This window comes from Mesoplodon densirostris, chromosome 1 (genome assembly GCF_025265405.1).
Source record: "Mesoplodon densirostris isolate mMesDen1 chromosome 1, mMesDen1 primary haplotype, whole genome shotgun sequence".
NCBI classification, from domain to species: domain Eukaryota; kingdom Metazoa; phylum Chordata; class Mammalia; order Artiodactyla; family Ziphiidae; genus Mesoplodon; species Mesoplodon densirostris.
The window spans coordinates 132,742,260-132,763,214 of NC_082661.1; the positions used below are offsets into that span (position 1 = coordinate 132,742,260).

The 20,955-nt window shown below is 34.0% G+C and overlaps 1 protein-coding gene across 1 annotated transcript in view; it reads left to right on the forward strand.

Moving 5' to 3' along the window:
- Positions 1-20,117, forward strand: part of UBA6 (ubiquitin like modifier activating enzyme 6) — a 92,211-nt gene extending 72,094 nt beyond the window's left edge. The window contains exons 21-33 of the mRNA XM_060108982.1: positions 1,425-1,514; positions 1,750-1,830; positions 3,127-3,255; positions 4,714-4,765; positions 4,860-4,923; positions 6,251-6,320; positions 7,771-7,842; positions 10,389-10,506; positions 12,155-12,348; positions 13,098-13,225; positions 15,618-15,705; positions 15,887-15,981; positions 17,781-20,117. Of these exons, the coding sequence (XP_059964965.1) occupies positions 1,425-1,514; positions 1,750-1,830; positions 3,127-3,255; positions 4,714-4,765; positions 4,860-4,923; positions 6,251-6,320; positions 7,771-7,842; positions 10,389-10,506; positions 12,155-12,348; positions 13,098-13,225; positions 15,618-15,705; positions 15,887-15,981; positions 17,781-17,916 (1,317 nt within the window). The 3' untranslated portion in view covers positions 17,917-20,117. The remainder of the gene's footprint in view (positions 1-1,424; positions 1,515-1,749; positions 1,831-3,126; positions 3,256-4,713; positions 4,766-4,859; positions 4,924-6,250; positions 6,321-7,770; positions 7,843-10,388; positions 10,507-12,154; positions 12,349-13,097; positions 13,226-15,617; positions 15,706-15,886; positions 15,982-17,780) is intronic.
- Positions 20,118-20,955: the final 838 nt, after the last annotated feature.

Below are 20,955 nucleotides of genomic sequence, written 5' to 3' on the forward strand. Positions count from 1 at the left end.
TTCTGTTTTTGATCTGCCAATGATGTCTGTGCATATGTGTATAGACATTTTTTTTAATGTAGCTGAACTTATTTTTTTAATCATCAAAATTTTGTTTCCGGTCTTTCTGGAATATTATTCTTGTGTTTACTGTTTGCTTCTCAGAGCTGCTTGATTAGTTTTTAGCAAACTTTGAACTGGTGACCCACCCAAAATCTTACTGAAGACTCGGTTTCTCCATATGAGGGACCAAGCCATTTATAACCATATATTTTATACAAATGATATAGGTGTAACTTTTTTTTTCACCTCCACAAGTGATTTTGAGGTACTGCCAAATTTGAAAATCACTGGTCTAAGAAATGTAGGCTTGGGGATTTAAAAAAAAAGGTCAACCCAAGTTGTAAAATTGAAAGAAGAATATTATTTTACAAGCATAAATATCCCTTTATTTAATGGATATGTTTGGTTTAGAAAATTTTTTAAATTTTAATAAAATTTGTTTTCCCCTTTACTCTCATGCAATCAGAAGTTTATATAGTGAAAACACTATAATAGACAAAATTGATAATTGATTTGAAGGAAATTAGGTGGAGAAAATCATGATATGTTGGGATCATACTAGAAGATTTTCAAAGTAGGGGATGTTACAAAATTCTGAAAGTTCCCTTGATTCTCTCATTCTACCACATCTTCCCCTTCTCCTATATGTATATTCTCTAACTTCATACTCAGAAAAACTAGAATTGAATACTACATCTGGCTTTCCTTTTTGGTTTATAAAATATTCTGTGGTATTTTATTGATCAACACACTAAAATAAAATCTCTAAGTAAAAAGAGACAAAGTGAGTTGTTTTAGATTGGGTAAGCCAATAAGACTAAATGTACCAAATGTACCCTTTAAGAGAATATGGATTTCTTCAATGGTACTTTTTCATATGACACAACATAGACATTTGCCATTTATTTAATACACAATTTCTGCAAGAAACTATACCAAGCATCAAGAACATATTCCTGCTTACAAATATTTTTTCTCCCTGGAGAAAGAAACAGTATGTGGGCACTATATTGGGAATTCTTGAATTATTTTTTAAAATGCAGAATATTTAAAGTGTTAAATGTCACCTTGATACTGGGAGGAAAAAAAAAAGTAATTATATATGATAATCTGCTATATGAGTACTACATGGTACCAAAGGAGTGCACAGATAATAAGTGACAATAGAATTCGTGTTTGTTGTTACATTGCTATAAACACGTGGGTTAAGTGTCAAAAGAATAAACTTTTCTTCTTAATGTGTAGGAGAAAGAAGATAAAAAATGTTGGATTTATTTTATTTTTGAATTTTATTTTTTAATGGTCTTAAAACACTCAAGTAAATTCATTCCATAAAAAATTGTCATTGCTTCTCTTAACTGTTGTCATATTTTATAAAATAGCGGGATCCCCCAGAAGAGGAAATACCATTTTGTACCCTAAAATCCTTTCCAGCTGCTATTGAACACACTATACAATGGGCAAGAGATAAGGTAATAAAGATATTTTTTAAGAAATTTTTCTTTGAAGTAGAAAAGATGATATTTCCAACTTTTTAAAAAAATTTTTAATTTTATTTTATTTATTTTTTTATACAGCAGTTTCTTTATAGTCATCAATTTTATACACATCAGTGTATACATGTCAATTCCAATTGCCCAATTCATCAGATATTTCCAACTTTTAAACATACTTTTATTTGTAATGTGTTTTCCTTTTCCCTTATAGTTTGAAAGTTCCTTTTCCTACAAGCCTTCATTGTTTAACAAATTTTGGCAAACCTATCCATCTGCAGAAGAAGTCTTAAAGGTAAAAGTCAACACACTTTTTTTTTTAATTGAAGTATAGTTGATTTACAATGTTGTAGTAATTTCTACTGTACAGCAAAATGATTCTGTTATATGTGTATACATTCTTTTTCATATTCTTTTCCAAATTGAAGTATAGTTGATTTACAATGTTGTAGTAATTTCTACTGTACAGCAAAATGATTCTGTTATATGTATATACATTCTTTTTCATATTCTTTTCCATTATGGTTTATCACAGGATCTTGAATTTAGTTCCTTGTCTTATACAGTAGAACCTTGTCGTTTATCCATTCTGTATATAGTAGTTTGTATCTGCTAACCCCAACACTTTATGTCAGTGTAATCTTATTTTCAAGTTGCCTATAAATAGTTTACCTCCTTAAACAGAGATTATACATTAATATTGTATATAGTAAGTATATGAGGAATCTCGAAGTTAGCAGGTCACAAATAACCCTTCATTTTTAATTTGGTCAAACTATATGGAGGTGCACATATTTTACAATGTTTGACTCACAGAACAGCAATTCATATGGTTCAACCTAATAAGGATTTGATAAATGATAAGAGAGCTACAAATAATAAAACAGATTGTTAATAAGCTCTTTGGAAAAAACTGAGGTAAGTTTTAGTGAAAATTTCAGGAGTAGGAATGGTCTCAGATTTATTAGTCTAATGGTGAGGGCAACTTCTAAGCTGTTTTTTCACTTTCCTTTAATCCTACAGTAAGAAGGCCAACTTTTTAGTGTAACATATTGTTCATAGCACTTCGTATAGTAAGCACATACATAGTACTAACTTACCACTAGCAAGACATGAGAGGGCTTCCCTGGTGGCGCAGTGGTTGAGAGTCCGCCTGCCGATGCAGGGGACACGGGTTCGTGCCCCTATCCCGGAGGATCCCACATGCCGCGGAGCGGCTGGGCCCGCGAGCCATGGCCGCGGAGCCTGTGTGTCCGGAGCCTGTGCTCCGCAACGGGAGAGGCCACAGCAGTGAGAGGCCCGCGTACAGCAAAAAAAAAAAAAAAAAGACATGAGAATAACTTGGGAGGTAAGAAACTTTAGAGTTAACATTTTGCATACTATCTTTTCCCATTTCCCCTCCAGAAAAGAAAAGAAAGAGGGAAAGTAGAAAGACGGGGACAGGGAGCTTGAGGTGAAAATAATAAAATCATAAGACACATGAGCTGGCACTTCAAACTTTGGCTGACATTTCCTGGGAATATGTGCATGTGTGTTTGTGTGATTAATTGGACATGTATTTGCTTTGTTTTCTTTTTTCCTCTCATTCTAGAAGATACAAACTGGACACAGTTTAGAAGGCTGTTTTCAAGTTATTAAGTTACTTAGCAGAAGACCTAGAAATTGGTCCCACTGTGTAGAATTAGCAAGATTAAAGTTTGAAAAATATTTTAACCATAAAGTAAGTATACATTATAAAACATTAAGGAAAAGTCTAAACTTGGCTCATTTAATTACTATGAAATTAATTTCATTGACCTGAAAATGTGTATTCTTTCTTTCAGGAAGCTTTTCAGAAATTAGTAAGTTAACTGAGAACAAGTGACGGGCACACAACTAATTTCTTCCTGAATGCTACTGATTAAAGAATGCATTTAAACTCCACCCATTCGCTTGTCAGTTATACATTTAACTAATCCTTGTCTCTCTGTGTACAAAATGGGTTTTAATAAAATAGAGGTTCCTTCTAGAGAAGAAGGAATACATTTAATCAGTAATCATTAAAAAGTTTGTTGTTCAGAGTAAAGCAAGAGACTGAGAGAATAGAGATTCCATCAGAAATTTTTTTGGAATTTTGCCTTCCCCATATATATCTAATAATCACATTTTGTCTGTTTCCTCATTGTAAAATGGGAGTAATAAATTGGTGCCTGACTCATAGCATAGTGGTGAGGATCAAATGAGTTAATACATGCAAAGTCTTTAGCGTAGAATCTGGTCCATCCCATAAATATTTAGTGAAATATTAGCTGTTATTCTTACTCCAGTTACATACAGAAGCTTGAATGTGTCCTGCACTCTGTTTAGTCTCTCCCTCTCTTTAGGCTCTTACCTATTGGAATATAAAATAAGCTCATCTTTTTAAAGTCTTTAAATTATACTCATTCATGTTTTTCACTTCCGTTTTTGCTCTGCTTCTTGGAAAAGTGGTCTATACTAACTGTTGCCATGTCTTCATCCAGTAAATGTGTCTTCTTTCCCCAGGACTGTTGAAATTATTCTTACCATGACTATCAATGACCTCATGTTTCAAAATCTACAGAACTCTTTTTTTGTCCTTATCTTCTATGGGTTTTTTAACTTTTTCTTATTGTGGAAAAATTCAACCACAGAAATAATAGAGAAAATAGCATATAATTAATCTCCATGTATTCCTCATATATTTGTCACCCAGGTTTAACAATTAACAGCTCATAGAAAATCTTATTTCATCTATAATCCCACCTAATATACCCTCCCCCTAGATGGTTTTGAAGCAAATCTCAAGCAGCATATCATTTCAAAATATAAAATACTGTGTATTTTTACTGTTTTTTGCTTGTTTTAAGGATTAGCTCTTTGAAAGGAGCAGTATGATATGTAAAATATGCCACCGTTTGTGAAAAGGGCCAAAATAATCTATATTCATGTTTGCCACAGATGCAAAAAAAAGAAAAAAACTATATAAGTGTTGATAAAAAATAGCAATAGAAGTTATTCCAAGTTGAGGTGGGGGGCAGTGACAGGAAAATGGACAGATTGAGTACACGGTGACTGGAAGACTTCACTGTATGTCTTTTTATGTATGTTGTTTTTTGGGGTTTTTTTACTTCAGTTAATATTAAGTAGTGATTTTTTTTTAATTCAATTTTTTCTTTAGGCTCTTCAGCTTCTTCACTGTTTCCCTCTGGACACACGATTAAAAGATGGCAGTAAGTATATATCAGTGTTGAGAAGAAAGTTTAATGCAATTTATTACTGACTGCTGACACTGAAAATAATATTTTGTATTTTGTATTTTGTTAGGTTTGTTTTGGCAGTCACCAAAAAGGCCCCCCTCTCCATTAAAATTTGATCTAAATGAACCTTTGTAAGTATATATATCCAGTTTTATATACATCCTTCATTGTAAACTTCTTAACTGTATAGGTTTACATTGCAGGGTGAAAACTGCAGGCTTTTTAATGTTAAATTATTGCATCCCTGTTAATCTAAGAGTTAGCATAGCATTTTGGCCAACAAAGCCAGCCACAATTCTTCTCCCCACACATAGGTGAATCTACTTATTTACATGGTAAATAATCTTATTATTTTTGTCTTCTCTAAAGTACAACCGAAGTGTCATCTCTTTGACATTATTCATTAAAAAGTAAAATGAAGACAGATGTTTTCCTATTTAATGAAGTCAGTATATACGAAACTTCAGTTACATGGGGGAAAATGATCACTACTAAATAACTCCCTAAATAATCTCAGGTTAATTTTCAAAGGAGTTGATCTTTGACTAAATGCCTGTATATCCTATCTATATTAGATATGCATTTTATACACAAACACACTTATATGTATATATTTTAATTAAACACTTAGCTTGTTAACCTTCCTTTCAACAAGTAATTCTGTGCTTAGTTTTTTCCTCTGGTGCTTATTCTAGTCACCTTATCCTGATTGCTGCTTCTTTTTTTAAATAAATTTATTTATTTATTTATTTATTTATTTATCCTTGGCTGCACTGAGGCTTCGTTGCTGTGCTCCGGCTTTCTCTAGTTGTGGCGAGCGGGGGCTACTCTTCGTTGCGGTGCGCCGGCTTCTCATTGTGGGGGCTTCTCTTGTTGCAGAGCATGGGCTCTAGGTGCATGGGCTTCAGTAGTTGTGGCTCTAGAGCTCAGGCTCTGTAGTTGTGGCACCTGGGCTTAGTTACTCCATGGCATGTGGGATCTTCCCGGACCAGGGCTCGAACCCATGTCCCCTGCACTGGCAGGTGGATTCTTAACCACTGCGCCACCAGGGAAGCTCTGATTGCTTCTTCTATAAAACTTACCTTTTTGTTTTTAAACAAACTCATTTGCTTAGTTTGAACTTATTGTACACTCTTTAAAACCAAGTTTGTAATATTTTCTTATGAATTAAAATGAATTTTCTTTCAATGCTTTTTCTACTTCTGGCCACTTCTCTCCCCAAAGTAGTCTTGATCACTACCTGGATATTAGTGCTTATGAGGATAAACATGTGATGTTTTCTCTTTTATAACTTCTACAATGCCTTGGTCTAGACCAGAATTTCATTGCCTAACTTTAAAAAAAATAATCCTGTAACAAAAATTCTGTAATTACTTATCTTCAGCATTTTAAAGGCTATAGTTTCTGGTAAACATCTTTGAAACTGTGCATTCACGCTTTATTTTTTAATTTCAAAAGGCACTTCAGTTTCCTTCTGAATGCTGCAAAATTATATGCTACAGTCTATTGCATTCCATTTACAGAAGAGGTAAGATATTCTTCAAGCCCTAACAAGTGATAGAAAAGGTTAGAATTAGATGACTTAGCTAATTGCATCGTCAAAATGTGTTTTATGTTATAAGAATTGTTCTTCAATATAAACTTTTCATTTTGTTCTAGTGTTGCCCATTCTAATAAAGCAGAAGCTACAATCTCATTGCAGCATCACTAAGTAGAAGAAAGTCACTTTTTTTATGAACTTAAGTAGCGAAACAAATATTTGTAAAAGCAGTCTTACTTTATTTTTAAAACATTTATAACCTACTAACTTTAATTATTGTAATTACTCTGAAAACCCAAAGTGACCTATTTCATAATAATTTTTAAATATTTCTTAGTGATTCTGTTTGTTATCATTTGTTTGGCTTATTTTTGTGAAATTAACATATGCTTTTCAGGAGATTTGAAAATGCTAGCCTACATTGACATTTCTTAACTTTTATCATTTATACCTTTTCTCTTAGACATCATCTTCATTGACTCATATGTAAAGGGATCTAATACAGTTTTATTTGAAAGGCAGGTCTGCATTAGTGAATTTTCCTTCTCAAATGCATAATAGAGCTAAATAAATTAATATACTTTTAGGTACTAGGCTGAATGGGAAATATGAGCCAGATCCATAACTAGAATTGGCTATTTTGGATCTAGATATAAAAATGCCTGTTGTACATTAATCCCTTTTGGAATTAACACGCAGTAAAATATACCATAAATGTCTGGTAGAAATAGTGGCATTCAGTTGGGTATTTTTTTTGTGAAAGGACTGATAATTTTGTGATGAGTTGGAGGTGACCTCAAAAGCACTGTGTCTCAGTTTTTCCTAAGTAGATTCTTAATAATAAACATGTATATAGCCTTAAATTCATCTAAGTTTATCCTGAACCATTTAAATATTTTCCTGCTTCCAAAGGTATGAATTCCATTTACTGTGAGTCAATGTATATTGAGTATAACTTTCCACATGGAACTTTGTAAAACAATGAAGAGATAGTTCCTGATCTCAAGGCACTCTGTCTGATACAACCAGTCCTAAAACTACCTTTTTAAAAATTTGTGGATGGACTTCCCTGGCAGTCCAGTGGTTAAGACTCCATGCTCTCAGTGCAGGGGGCACGGGTTTGATCCCTGGTCGGGGAAGATCCCACCTGCTGCATGGCACGGCCAAAAAAAAAAAAAAAAATTTGTGGAAAGAACTAAGATTTCAGGTTTGTTGCCTAACAAGTACTTTTTTACACACACCACCCCCACTTCCCAGCCTTTGTGGATGGTATTTCTATAGAAATAAAAGTAAATGTCACAAACAGATGTGGTCTAACAGTTATATCATAAATTATTCAAATATTTAGTATGATAAAGGACCTTTTTTAGGTTGTTTTTTAGGTTTAGAATTCAGAATTTTAAGACTATGTTGATAAAATTACTGTTTTAAAAACCAGGACTTATCAGCAGATACCCTGTTGAATATTCTTTCCGAAGTAAAGATTCAGGAATTCAAACCTTCCAACAAGGTATGTGTACAAGTTCATTCATTTAGCCAATAGTCATTGAACTTCTACTTGTGTCAAGTCTCTTTCTAAACCTGGAGAAGCCCATAGGAACAAAACAAAATTCTTGTTCTTGTGCGAGTTGGGCCAGAGGGAGACTATTAAAAAAAAGTGCCAATAATTATGTAATATTGCACTGTGGGCATAAATGCTAATAAGAAAAAATAAAACAGGGAAAACAAAGGGTGATGGAGCTGGTGTCATCTTATACGAGATAAAAGGGGAAAGCTTCTCTGATATGGTAACATTTGAGCAGAAGCCTGAAGGAAGTGAGGGAGTGGGCCATACTGTTATCTGGTGAAAGAGCAGTACAGATGGCAGGAACAAGTTCAGAGAAAGGCCTTGAAAGACTTTGAAGGCCAGAATTTTTCTGGAGGAGAATACGCAAGAGAAGAGTGGTAGATGGCGAGATTGGAGAGGTAGTGAGGGTTATAAATACTTCATGTTTTATTATGAGATAAGAAGCCAGTGGAGGATTTTAAGCAGAGGACACAACCTGACATATTTAAAAGGATGACCCTGACAATTGTGTTAAGAATGATTAGGACATGAGAGAGGAAGCAGAAATAGCTATTAGGAGATTATAGTCACGATATGATGGTGGTTTGAATGAACCATAAACAGGGGCAGTGGGTAACAGGGAAGTTGTGGTAAGAGGTTGGATTCTGTGCACATTTTGCAGTAGCCCTGACAGGATTTGTAAGGAATTGGTTTGAGTATGCAAGAAAAAAAGATTATTTTCTTAGTTGAAAAAAAGAAGCAAGCTTAATCGCTCTGAGTGACAGGGAGAAGATAGAGGAAGTTTGAGCAGAGAAAAAAAAAGATGTGAAGTAATTGCCTAGGGGAGTGGGAAAAGTGGGGAATTAGAAGATGTTGTAGAATTTTGAGACAATATTTAATATCCACTTAATGTTAATTCCACTTAATGTATTCCACTACATGTGGCTGGAGAAAAGGCATTTTAGCTGCTTGGGTGCTACTGTAGAATAGCTGGTAAATTGGATTGTAACAAGGGTTGGGATTTTGTCAGGCAAATATGTTGGAAGGAGAAAGACAGGGAGTATTAATAAAGATGGAACATGAAATTTAGGCAGGGTAACTAAAATTTGAAAATAATAAATATTTTTCTTTTTCACATGTTCATTATGTGCCTTTTCGTATGCACTCTAAAAAGAAATAAACCACAGAACAACCTTCTGTTCCGTTTACCTTTAGCTATACTGGAAAATGTGGAATAATGAGTGCCTCCCTGCAAAATTCAAGTAGGAAGTGGTGTGTGCAGTCTTCCACTATGCATTTTTATTTTAGGGACAAGGAAAACTTGTAGGCAGTTCATTTTGTGCAAGTAAATAGGTTTTCTGAATGAAATGTTATGACTTTTAGTTTATCAAGAACAAAAGTACAGAAAGGAAAAACAAAATTCCTATATAAAGAAGATTCCTAGCCCATGTTTCTAATGGGCAAAGCTGCTAGACAGAAGCCAAGGAAATATGCATCAATAACTTTACAAGTCTCTACTGCTCTTCAATATGTTTTCTAGCTTGAATTGCTTCATTCTGTGTCAAAGTTTTGGCGGCATAAATTACCCTGAGCAATTTTAACATGACTTATGTGCTTTTTTACCACTCCTTGAAGCAGCTCCCACTGAAGCTTCAGCATCTGGCACTCCTAGTTAAAAGATGCCATAGCCAAAAAATATCAACTACACATTCTGGCAAATAAAAATTACTGCTTCCCTGACTCCTTAATATTTCTCAAATATTTATAATCATATTTAATATGTAAAAATGTGAATTGGATGTGTCTTTTTAATAAGAAATAGTATTTTAATGATGATATGTAGCTAGTTTCTTGGTTTGAGAATATTAACTTCACTGCCCTTGTGTTTAATAAGTAATTTCTTAAAGATAAATTACTTATATGTGCTGCCCTAAGCATGCAACTATATGAAGGAAGACATATTCTTTGGGATAGAACTTCTTTTCAGTAGTCAATAAATGTTTAAAAGATGCCTGTATTATATATTTTGTGGATTTCGTCAATTTCTTTGGAGACAGAAAACAGCTCTGCACTAGTTAGAGGTATGTAATTTGGTTTGAAGTTGATTTGTCAGAATCACAAACTGTTGATTAACATTAACTTTATTTTAGTGTGGAATTTTAAGAGAGAGTTGTATGAACTTAGATCTTATAAACTATTCAGTATTTTTAACACCCACTATAAGCAAGTTTATTTTAGATATGTTGAGGTTATCTCAGTGAACAAGATAAAGATCCCTGTTCTCATAGAGTTTACATGTCAGTGTGAGGCAGTAGATAATAAATATGTAAATAACATAATATTACTTAACAACAGAAGGTGTAAAATACATTGGGCCATAATGATTAATAATCTAATTAAACCAATAGAATGTTTTCTCTTTGTGACTTATTTGATAAAAACAGATTTGTTAGTCAAACTTAGGTGTAGGATGCGATATCATTAATGAATATACATACATATATTTAAAGGTTGTTCAAACAGATGAAACTGCAAGGAAACCAGACCATGTTCCTGTTAGCAGTGAAGATGAGAGGAATGCTGTTTTCCAACTGGAAAAGGCTATTTCATCTAGTGAAGCTACCACAAGTAAGGGGAAATTTTTTTTTTTTTTTTTTTTTTTTTTTTTCTTTTTGTGGTATGCGGGCCTCTCACTGTTGTGGCCTCTCCCGTTGCGGAGCACAGGCTCCGGACGCGCAGGCCCAGCGGCCATGGCTCACGGGCCCAGCCGCTCCGCGGCATATGGGATCCTCCCAGACCGGGGCACGAACCCGTATCCCCTGCATCGGCAGGCGGACTCTCAACCACTGCGCCACCAGGGAGGCCCAGGGGAAATCTTTATAAAAATGTTTTGAACTAAAGGGATTTTTTTTTTTTTTTTTTTTGGCGGTACGTGGGCCTGTCACTGTTGCGGCCTCTCCCGTTGCGGAGCACAGGCTCCGGACACGCAGGTCCAGCGGCCATGGCTCACGGCCCCAGCCGCTCCGTGACATATGGGATCCTCCCAGACCGGGGCACGAACCCGTGTCCCCTGCATTGGCAGGCAGACTCTCAACCACTGTGCCACCAGGGAAGCCCCAAACTAAAGGGATTTTTATTTTCACTAAGCTGTACACTCAAAAGGTTGTGGGATTAAATCATAACAACAACAATAATATTGATATTACTTGATTCCATGATCATATGAAAGTCACTGTTCATCTTTAACTGTGACTCAATTCATAACTTTCTCCACCATTTCCCTACCATAGAAGGCTGAAATGTAAGTCTGCTTTGTTTTTGCTGTTGTGATTGTTTTAGTTCTTGAGATTCTATTGTGTGATTCCTTTTTAACTTATGGCTAGCATAATGAAGAAAACATGGAGTCCTTTGGAGACTAACCCTGAGATCCAGTGAAATCACTTTAGGAAAAAAAATCATAGACAGATTTCTTCTTGGCTTCTTAGTCTCCATAATTACACACAGGAAATACAAACCTGACCTATGTACACCTTTGCTAAATGGTCTTAAATATCGAGAAACTGAACTTTTAATTCCTTAAAAACAGATCCGTATTAGCTCATGTTTTTAGACCTGCTCAGCACCTTTCTACTACATAAATCAGTTTCCAAACTTTTGGGATTTTACACAAAGACCAGTAAAATTCAGGAGAAAAGCCTAGATCAGCCAACTATTTATTTTGCAAGTAAAATGTTTATATCCTAAGTTAATAATTATAATTCTAGAAAAAAACATATTACCATTTCTTACTTTCTCATTTCATCACAGATTAAATACACCTGTCTACAGAATGATTTGAGGAACCACTAATCTAGAAATCTTTCATAAAGACACTTATTTTTATTTGACCAATATACCCTATTCTTAGTTATCAGAGGTAAAATGTTTCAGAGTAGTATTTATGAAATCAATTTTTGAACAGTACCCAGTGTTGACTTTTTTATTGTAAGCCACTTAATAGCAGATATACATGGCTTTCTTATTTTTATGTTTTTTTAGAAAGTTTTTTTTTTAAATATTAAAACTTCTAATTTAGTGGTTTTAAAGCCATCATTTTCATATCCTTCAGTAACTTCAGTTCCCTGGATGTTGTTGTTGTCATTGTATTTTTCAGTCATTTGCAAACCTAAACAAAAAGGAATCTTTAACAGTAGTGAACCCACACTGCCTTGCTTTTTACCTAGTAAAGCCTTTATCACTTACTAGGAAACTTTGTTTTTCTGGTTATTGTCATCAGGTGACCTTCAGATGGCAGTGCTTTCATTTGAAAAAGATGATGATCGTAATGGACACATAGATTTCATCACAGCTGCATCAAATCTTCGTGCCAAAATGTATAACATTGAACCAGCTGACCGTTTGAAAACAAAACGCATAGCAGGTAGAATTATACCTGCTATAGCAACGTCCACTGCTGCAGTTTCTGGCTTGGTGAGATTATGATTCTTTGAAAATGCTCGTTATTCATTGCTTCTTTTCTGTCTTCCCTGTTACACCACCCCAAACCATTCACTCAGAGATCTTAGAGAAGGAGGGATACATATTGATCTTATAATTTAAAATTGTAAGATATTTCTGAAAATACAGTAATCTGTATTTTGAACTTTTACAGATAATACAGATATTTTAATGTAAAAAAATAAGCTCTGTCAAGATAGAGTATAACTTTTCTTACAGGCAGTAATCCTCTTCATCATCTTTGTATCCTCTGTACAATCCAAATGCTCTATTTTTCTTGAATAAAATGAACTACCCTAATCTTTGCTCTTTGATTATATTGGATTTTAGTTCTTTGTCTTAAAATGAATGTAATTTCTGTTAGTGATTTGGATTTCTTTAAATTTAGTCTTTCCTTAATGATTTAGAATCTTTAGGATGGCCCTAGTTATTATACCGTACTGTAGTGTTATTCTTAGAAGCTATGTAATTATTGTTCCTATTATTAAATGATTTTAGACTGCTGTATTGCTTGACTTCTGATATCTGCTTTCAAAGTAGGAAGATTACATGGTCAAATTAGTTAGAGGCTTATAAGAAATTTATATTACTCCAGTCCAATAGCTGCTTTTATCCTCTACACAGAAATGCTTGAGAAGAATTCAGGAAAATTATATAGATGCAATTAAAGTCATGAATAGTTTTAGGCTATTTATATAATCAGATCACCTTCTTTTGTCTAGGTTGCATTGGAGATGATCAAAGTAGCTGGTGACTATCCATTTGAAGCTTACAAAAATTGTTTCTTTAACTTAGCCATTCCAATTATAGTGTTTACAGAGACATCTGAAGTAAGAAAAACTGAAATCAGGTATGCATGAAGGTGTGTTTCTCTTGCATAATGAGAATGAAATAATTTTTTTACCTTTTAAAAGGGATAAATAATAGCTTTATCTCTCCTTTTCTCCTATATATATAAACTCTTCCATCACTTCATGATGAGGTCAAAACCCCATCTTCATGTAGCATTTCTTTTTTTTCTTTTTTCTTTTTTCTTTTTTTATTGTATAATTGATGTACAGCATTAAATTAGTTTCAAGTGTACAACACAATGATTCAACACTGGTATATGCTGTGAAATGATTACCACAATAAGCCCAGTCACCATCCATTATCATACATAGTTATAGAATTTTTTTTTCTGATGATGAGAACATTTAAGATTTACTCACTCAGCAACTTTCAAATATGCAGTAGAGTATTATTAACTATAGTCACCATGCTTCACATTATATATCCATGATTTACTCATCTTACAACCAGAAGTTTGTACCTTGTGACTCCCTTTATCCATTTGCCCACCCTCACTACCTGTTTCTGGCACTATCAGTGTTCTCTGTATCTATGAGCTTGGGATTTTTTTTGGGTTTTGTCTGGTTGGTTGGTTGAGTTTTTTGTGGGATTTGTTTGTTTTAGATTCCACATATACATGAGATGATAAGATATCTGTCTTTCTTTGTCTGACTTATTTCACTTAGCGTAACGTCTTCAAGGTCCATCCATGTTGTCACAAATGGAAGGATTTCATTCCTTTTATGACTGAATAATACTTCATTTTATATATATATTATATTATTATAATTATATATAGTACCACACTTTCTTTATCCATTCATCAATGGACATTTAGATTGATTCCATGTCATAGGTATTACAGGTAATGCTGCAGTGAACCTGGGAGTACAGATATCTTTTCAAGTTAGTGTTTGCATTTTCTTTGGATAAATACCCAGGAGTTGAATTGCTAGATCATATGGTAGTTCTGTTTTTAATTTTTTAAAGAACCTACATACTGCTTTCCATAGTGGCTGTATCATTTTTACATTCCCATCAAGAATATACAAGAGTTCCAGTTCCTTCACATCCTTGCCAACACTTGTTATCTTCTGTTTTTTGATGATAGCCATCCTAACAAGTGTACAGTGATATCTCATTGTGGTTTCGATTTGTATTTCCCTGATAATTAGTGATAATTAAGCATCTTTTCATGTACCTGTTGGCCATCTGTATGTCTGCTTTGGAAAAATGTCTGTTCAGGTCCTCTGCCTATTTTATTATTGGATTATTTGGGTTTTTTGCTGTAGAGTTATATGTGTTCGTTATATATTTTGGATATTAACCCCTTACCAGATATATGATTTGCAAATATTTTCTCCCAGTCGGTAGGTTGCCTTTTCAGTTTGTTAGTGGTTTTCTTTGCTGTGCAGAAGATTTTTAGTTTGATGTAGTCCCACTTGTTTATTTTTGCTTTTGTTGCCTTTGCTTTTGGTGTCAAATCTAAAAACTCATAACCAAAACCAGTGTCAAGGAGCTTACCACCTAAGTTTTCTTCTAGGAGTTTTATGGTTTCAGGTCTTACATTCAAGTCTTCAATCTATTCTGAGGTAATTTTTGTGTGTGGTGTAAGATAGGAGTCCAATTTCATTCTTTTGCATGTAGCATGAAGCATTGCTGACTAAACTAGCCATAGAACTCTCACAACATATAATCTGCCCCACTGTTTAGCATTGTACTTTCTATGGTTTCATCTGTCTGCCTAATTCAGATGAATTAGAAGCCATTCTAGTGTCTGACTAATGGATAATTAGGTTAAGAATCTAGTTCCAAAAGTTGTATGACAAAGCAAATCAATTCCCCTGGACTTCCATTTTTCAATTTTTAAATTGGTAACAACCAAAAATTTGAAAAGTATTATCTTGGCAAGAGTATGAGAAGGCACTCTCACACATTACTGATGAGAGTATAAAATAATATAACCCATATTAAAGCAAATATAGCACTATATTTCAAACTTGCAGATACATTTGCACTCATCTCAAATGATATATGTACAGGATATTCATTTTGGCATTGTTTATCATAGCCAAAGATTGGGACAACCTAAGTGTCTAGTAATAGGAGACTGGAACATCCACACAGTGAAACTCATGCAACTGTTTAAAGAGAGAAATGGAACTCTCTTGCTAAGACATACTGATTTATAATAAGACACTGGAAAGATAAACAACATAGTGATAAAGTGGTTACCTGTGTGGTGCGATGGGGAAGTAAGATGGAATTATGGAATATTTTGTTATATTTTCCTTTTTTAGTCCCACATTAATATCTGGCTAAATCACAAATAGTGGACTTCTGGGATTTTTTATTATTACTAAAGGGAAGAAAATTTAAATGTTTTTGTTCTGAATATTTTTCTACAACAGAAATGGAATATCATTTACAATTTGGGACAGATGGATTATACATGGAAAAGAAGAGTTCACCCTCTTGGATTTCATAAATGCCGTCAAAGTGAGACAATTATTCATTAGTTGCTTCGAATCTGTTAGTTTTATACATAATTTCATTAGAGGTTTTTATAAATATTATTTAGCAGGAGTTTTCTCTCTTTTTACTGGTTGTAAAACATTGTCATCCAGCATTTTATATTTGGGTGGAGCTTTGATTGTTTCTTTGGGGTATTCACTTTCAGGAGAAGTACGGAATTGAGCCAACAATGGTGGTACAGGGAGTCAAAATGCTTTATGTTCCTGTAATGCCTGGTCATGCAAAAAGATTGAAGTTAACGTAAGTATTGAACATTATATGCAAGAGATTCTCAAAAGTTGAAATATAAGTTGGATGCACACTAGAAAATTAAATATAGAGGTTGTTGAAGTTCAGATAAAAATATGTGATTTACTCCTATCTAATGGCAGTAATAAAGACAGTGACTCTGCCAAGCTCCACAGGCTACCTATCAAGTGAGATTTATAGGATTATAATACCCTTGTGAGTTTATTATCGTTCAGGGTTAGCTTATAAGCTAATAGGCTTAGAAACCTGATTTGGTCAATATATCAAGTAAAAGTAGATCCACCTCTTATATGCAGACACAAAAGGACTAGGCTTGTGAGACAAGTATTTTTTTTAAATGCCAAATTGTTATTTTCATTTATTCAACAGATTTTTTTAAAGAATGCCTGCTATGTACCAGGTACTTTTGTAAACATTAGGGATACAGCAGTGAGCAAAGCAGAGTCCCTGCCCTGCTCGAGGAGTTTACATAACAATTAAATATGTATGTCAGATGGCAATAAGTGCTGTGAAAAAATAAAGCAGAATAAGGAGGTATTAAGTTGCTACAGTATATTGGGCAATCTAGGTATTCCCTCTGCCTGTCATATTCTTTTTGTTGTTGTTGTTGTTGTTAAAGATTTATTTATTAATTTATACTTATTTTTGGCTGCATTGGGTCTTTGTTGTTGTGTGCAGCCTTTCTCTAGTTGTGGCGAGAGGAGGCTACTCTTCATTGCACTGCGCATGCTTCTCATTACAGTGGCTTCTCTTGCAGAGCACAGGCTCTAGGCATGCGGGCTTCAGTAGTTATGGCTTATGGGCTCAGTAGTTGTGGTTCGTGGGCTCTAGAGCACAGGCTCAATAGTTGTGGCGCACAGGCTTAGTTGCTCCGAGGCATGTGGGATCTTCCTGGATCAGGGCTCGAACCTGTGTCCCCTGCATTGGCAGGCAGGTTCTTAACCACTGCGCCACGAGGGAAGTCCCTGCCTGCCATATTCTGATGTGAAAGGCTGACATTTGAGCAGAGACCTAAAGGAAGAGAGGGAGGAAAACAGCCAGTCTTTGCAGTGGTCTGCAAGGCCCTAAATTATCTAGTTCCCACTTACCCTTCCAAGTTCCTTTCATACTTTTCTCTCCTTGCTCACAATATTCCAGTTATACTGGCCTCCTTACTTTTCCTTGAACATTCCAATCTCCAACATGCGACCTTTGCTCTAGTTTTTCCCTCTGCTTGCAACTCTTTCTGAGTTGGCCATCTGACTAACTCTCACCTCTGGTCTTTGCACTTCCTGAAGAGGCCTCTCTGAATCCTATTTAATACTGCATCCTGTCTGGTACCCCAGCCTAGCATGCCTAATCCCTTTTACACTGCTCTACTTTTCCTCTTTCTCATAGCATTTATCACTGTCTTAACAGTTACTGTATTATTTATTGTCTCTCCCCTCCCACCAATATAAGCTTCATTCACAAGGGCAGGGATCTATATTTGATATATTCATTGTTTAAAAGCATTTCTCACATTTTAAGTTTTTTACTGTGGAGTTTTTGTTTTTTGTTTTTGTTTTTAAATAAGTGGTCTGTATTCCTTATCATTACCAGCAAAGGTAAAAATTGATTAACTGTTAGGTAAAAGAATGTCTTGATTTTAGAGCTTTTAGTAAAGAAAATAATTATATGAAAGCAGGTGAATTACTAGATTTAAAAATAAATTTAAACAAGCCCAGATTCTTTGCACAACATTATCACCAAATCACTCTTTCATTTTACAGATTTTACCAAATTATTTTTCTTTGCTTATTTTTCCTTAGAATGCATAAACTTGTGAAACCTTCTACTGAAAAGAAATATGTGGATCTTACTGTGTCATTTGCTCCAGATACTGATGGAGATGAAGATTTACCTGGACCTCCAGTAAGATACTACTTTAGTCATGACACTGATTAACAGAAGTTGTCTTAAATTTAGGACTACTTGATTTTGGAAAGAATGCACTTATTCAGGAGCTTAAAAAGTCAGCTCATAATGCTATGGATTTCTCTTTGATGAAGCCTTAATTTAAGGGAAACATCAGTAAAAAACTACAGTGAAGAATTGTAAAGTATTTTGAAGCATAGTATACACATGTGTAGTGCTTCATATGTGGATGTGCTCACAAGCAACTTCGAACTGGAATGCTGTTTTATAATGCTTACCAAAAAATTGTGTATTAACCTCTTTGGATGAAAAGAAGGAAAAAATATGTATCTAAGACCAGAAGAAATAAAAGATCAAGAAATTGAAAGTAACAAATGCAACTATCCAAAAAGTTTAATCCCATTTTATGAATTTCTTTTTGTTTAGTATTTGAGGCCCATTTTTCTATACAAACAGTGTCTGGCTCCCTGCACCTCTCATGATGAGGCTTTGAATTTAACACCCATGGAGGAGGGATGGTAGCAGTGGATGAAGAGTAGTTACTCTTAAAACTTTAAAAGTTACAGTTTACTGACATGTTACCTCTGCTAATTTAACCAGAGTTTGTTATATCACTGTCTCCCCAAAATCAGGATCTCTTGCTGATAGCATCAGTGTTGTAAGTCATGAGCACATCAGATGACAGGTGTTAACTGGGACTAAATGTTAACAATAGCATATGGACTCTGACAACCCGCTTAGAGAATCCATGAATGTGAACAGATAAATATGGCTAGTCATTTGATTCTTTAGTATGCCTTCTAGTGTGGCTGTTTTATTTATTTGGAACTCTAAACCTGATTGTCATAGTATATAAGACTAAAAGGTTTTGTAAAGGGAGTGTACTTAGAAGTAGATGAAAAGTAGAAATTAAAAAATTATCACTAGTTGAGTCTTGATTTTTTTTCTTCCAGCAGCCTAATGGACAAAAAATAATAATAAATTAATATTTTATTTTAAAGGGAAATGTATTATTTAATTCTACATTCCCAGAAAGGGAGTTGACAAAGATAAAAATTTATTTTTTTAGGTCTTTATTGATAGAAACTTTCTGTTTTCTGATATGAGCTATTGCATATGTTCATAGAAATGCTTTCATTAAAATAACATAAAGTGTACTCAACACTGTAAACTCAGTGAAAACAGCAGGTGTTTCTTTTATTTCCAGGGCTATCATGCATTCTAAAGCAATTGGCATTTTTTAACCACAGAAAGTCATTTCCCTCTAGCTGCTTTTCTTCTGCTCTTCTGTTCAAACCATTAATAGGTACTTTGATAAATTAAAAACTAGATTCACATCAGTATTACTCATATTTGGTATCTTTTTATATTGTCTACTTAACTTTCCTTTTATTCCACTTACAAATAGTTTAAGTTACTTAGTCAACCAGCTGTGTTTTTTTCGTTCTTTTGTAAAAGTATCATCCAATTGGGAAAATATATTTAGGAGTGGAGGGTGAATTTGTATGATTAAAGGGTAGTCTGCGTTGGAAGTGAGGATAAGTGGACAGGATGAGTTTAAAGGAAATGGCTACCTTTGAAATAAGCAATTAATTTTGGTTTGTCATATCCTACCTTCTCCCATCATGTATATTGCAAATATAATGCTTAAAATTAATGTTACTTAAAATTGAATCCAGGAATATCAAAGCTCTATGGCTTGGAACTTTAGAGGCTAGCAGCAGTAAAAGCACTTTCCTATAAGAAGTCTGTTCCCACTTTTTTGTTTTGTGCTCTATGACAATAACTGATATTTTCCAGGTAGCCATTCAGTAATTCTCAACTGTGATCTAGTAGCTTGCTTATATTTGATCTAAATCCTCCACATCTCTTCAGAAGTAAATTTAGAACAGAACCGTGCTATCAATTCTTATTTATAGAGATCAGTGCTTTAGCAGATATAAATAAAATCAGTAAGGATTAAGTTCATTTTGTGATTAAATCTGAAACCATTTTGTCATTGCTTTTTTTTCTGTAACGGTTATTGCCATTAGTTTCTTCTGTATAGTTCTACTAGGCTGGAAAACCAGCATGAATTTAATGACGGTTTTTTTTCATTATCTGTTTTATTTCTGTCCCATGAGATCAGTGCTGGTGATTGAAATACCAGGTGCAAAAATTAATGATTTGATTTTGTATGGTACCACTGAGTGATTTTTTACTTATTAAAAATAAAGTAAGAAATTTGACAATATCTTTGTAAATCCTGTTCCATAGCTGACTCTAGAGATTCCAATTTTATTATTCATTTTGTGAGTAGTGTTGCTTTGGTGTTTCCTAGTTTTCAAGTTTTGCAATCATGGAGATAGAACACTCACTGGATATGGAGAGACAAAATTTCAAAGTGCTTTTAGCTTCTGGAAATTCTTTTAAAACAATTGAGAAATTGTAAAACCTAGAAGATCTGGTAAATCCCAGACTGTTGGTTGGGGATTTCCAAAGTCCATTCCTTTTTAGAGTTCAGAGCTGTATGTTACACATCTATAAGTTCCTCTAAATTGTCCCAAAGAACTTGGATGTAGATGTGTATCTTTATTTTTATTTTTTATGTATCATGACACTCCCTGGTTGTGCCAGTGACAAGACATAAAAACGTCAGCAGTGTTTAGAGTCCACTATTTTATAATTAGTAAAATGAAGACAGAAAGAAAATTGTTCTCTTGAGATCTTGAGGGAAAATATTCTCTTGACCTAATAATCCTTTCAACTGCAATGAATATTATCAAAAATTCATTGTGATTGTAAATATATAACCATTTAGTATACAATCATTAGGTATGGGCTTAACTGTTTACTTTTAACAAATTCAAAACATAAATCAGGAAGTTGCAGTCTTGGGAGTCACAGGAAGTAATCAGTAGGTAATTTGTTCATTTTTGTCTTGCCTTGTCTTAGCTTTGTTTATTTAAGAAATATATATTCATATATATACATATATGTATGTGTGTGTGTGTGTATATATATATATATATATATATATATATATATATATATATATTCAAAAGAGTATATAAAATACAAATACACAGT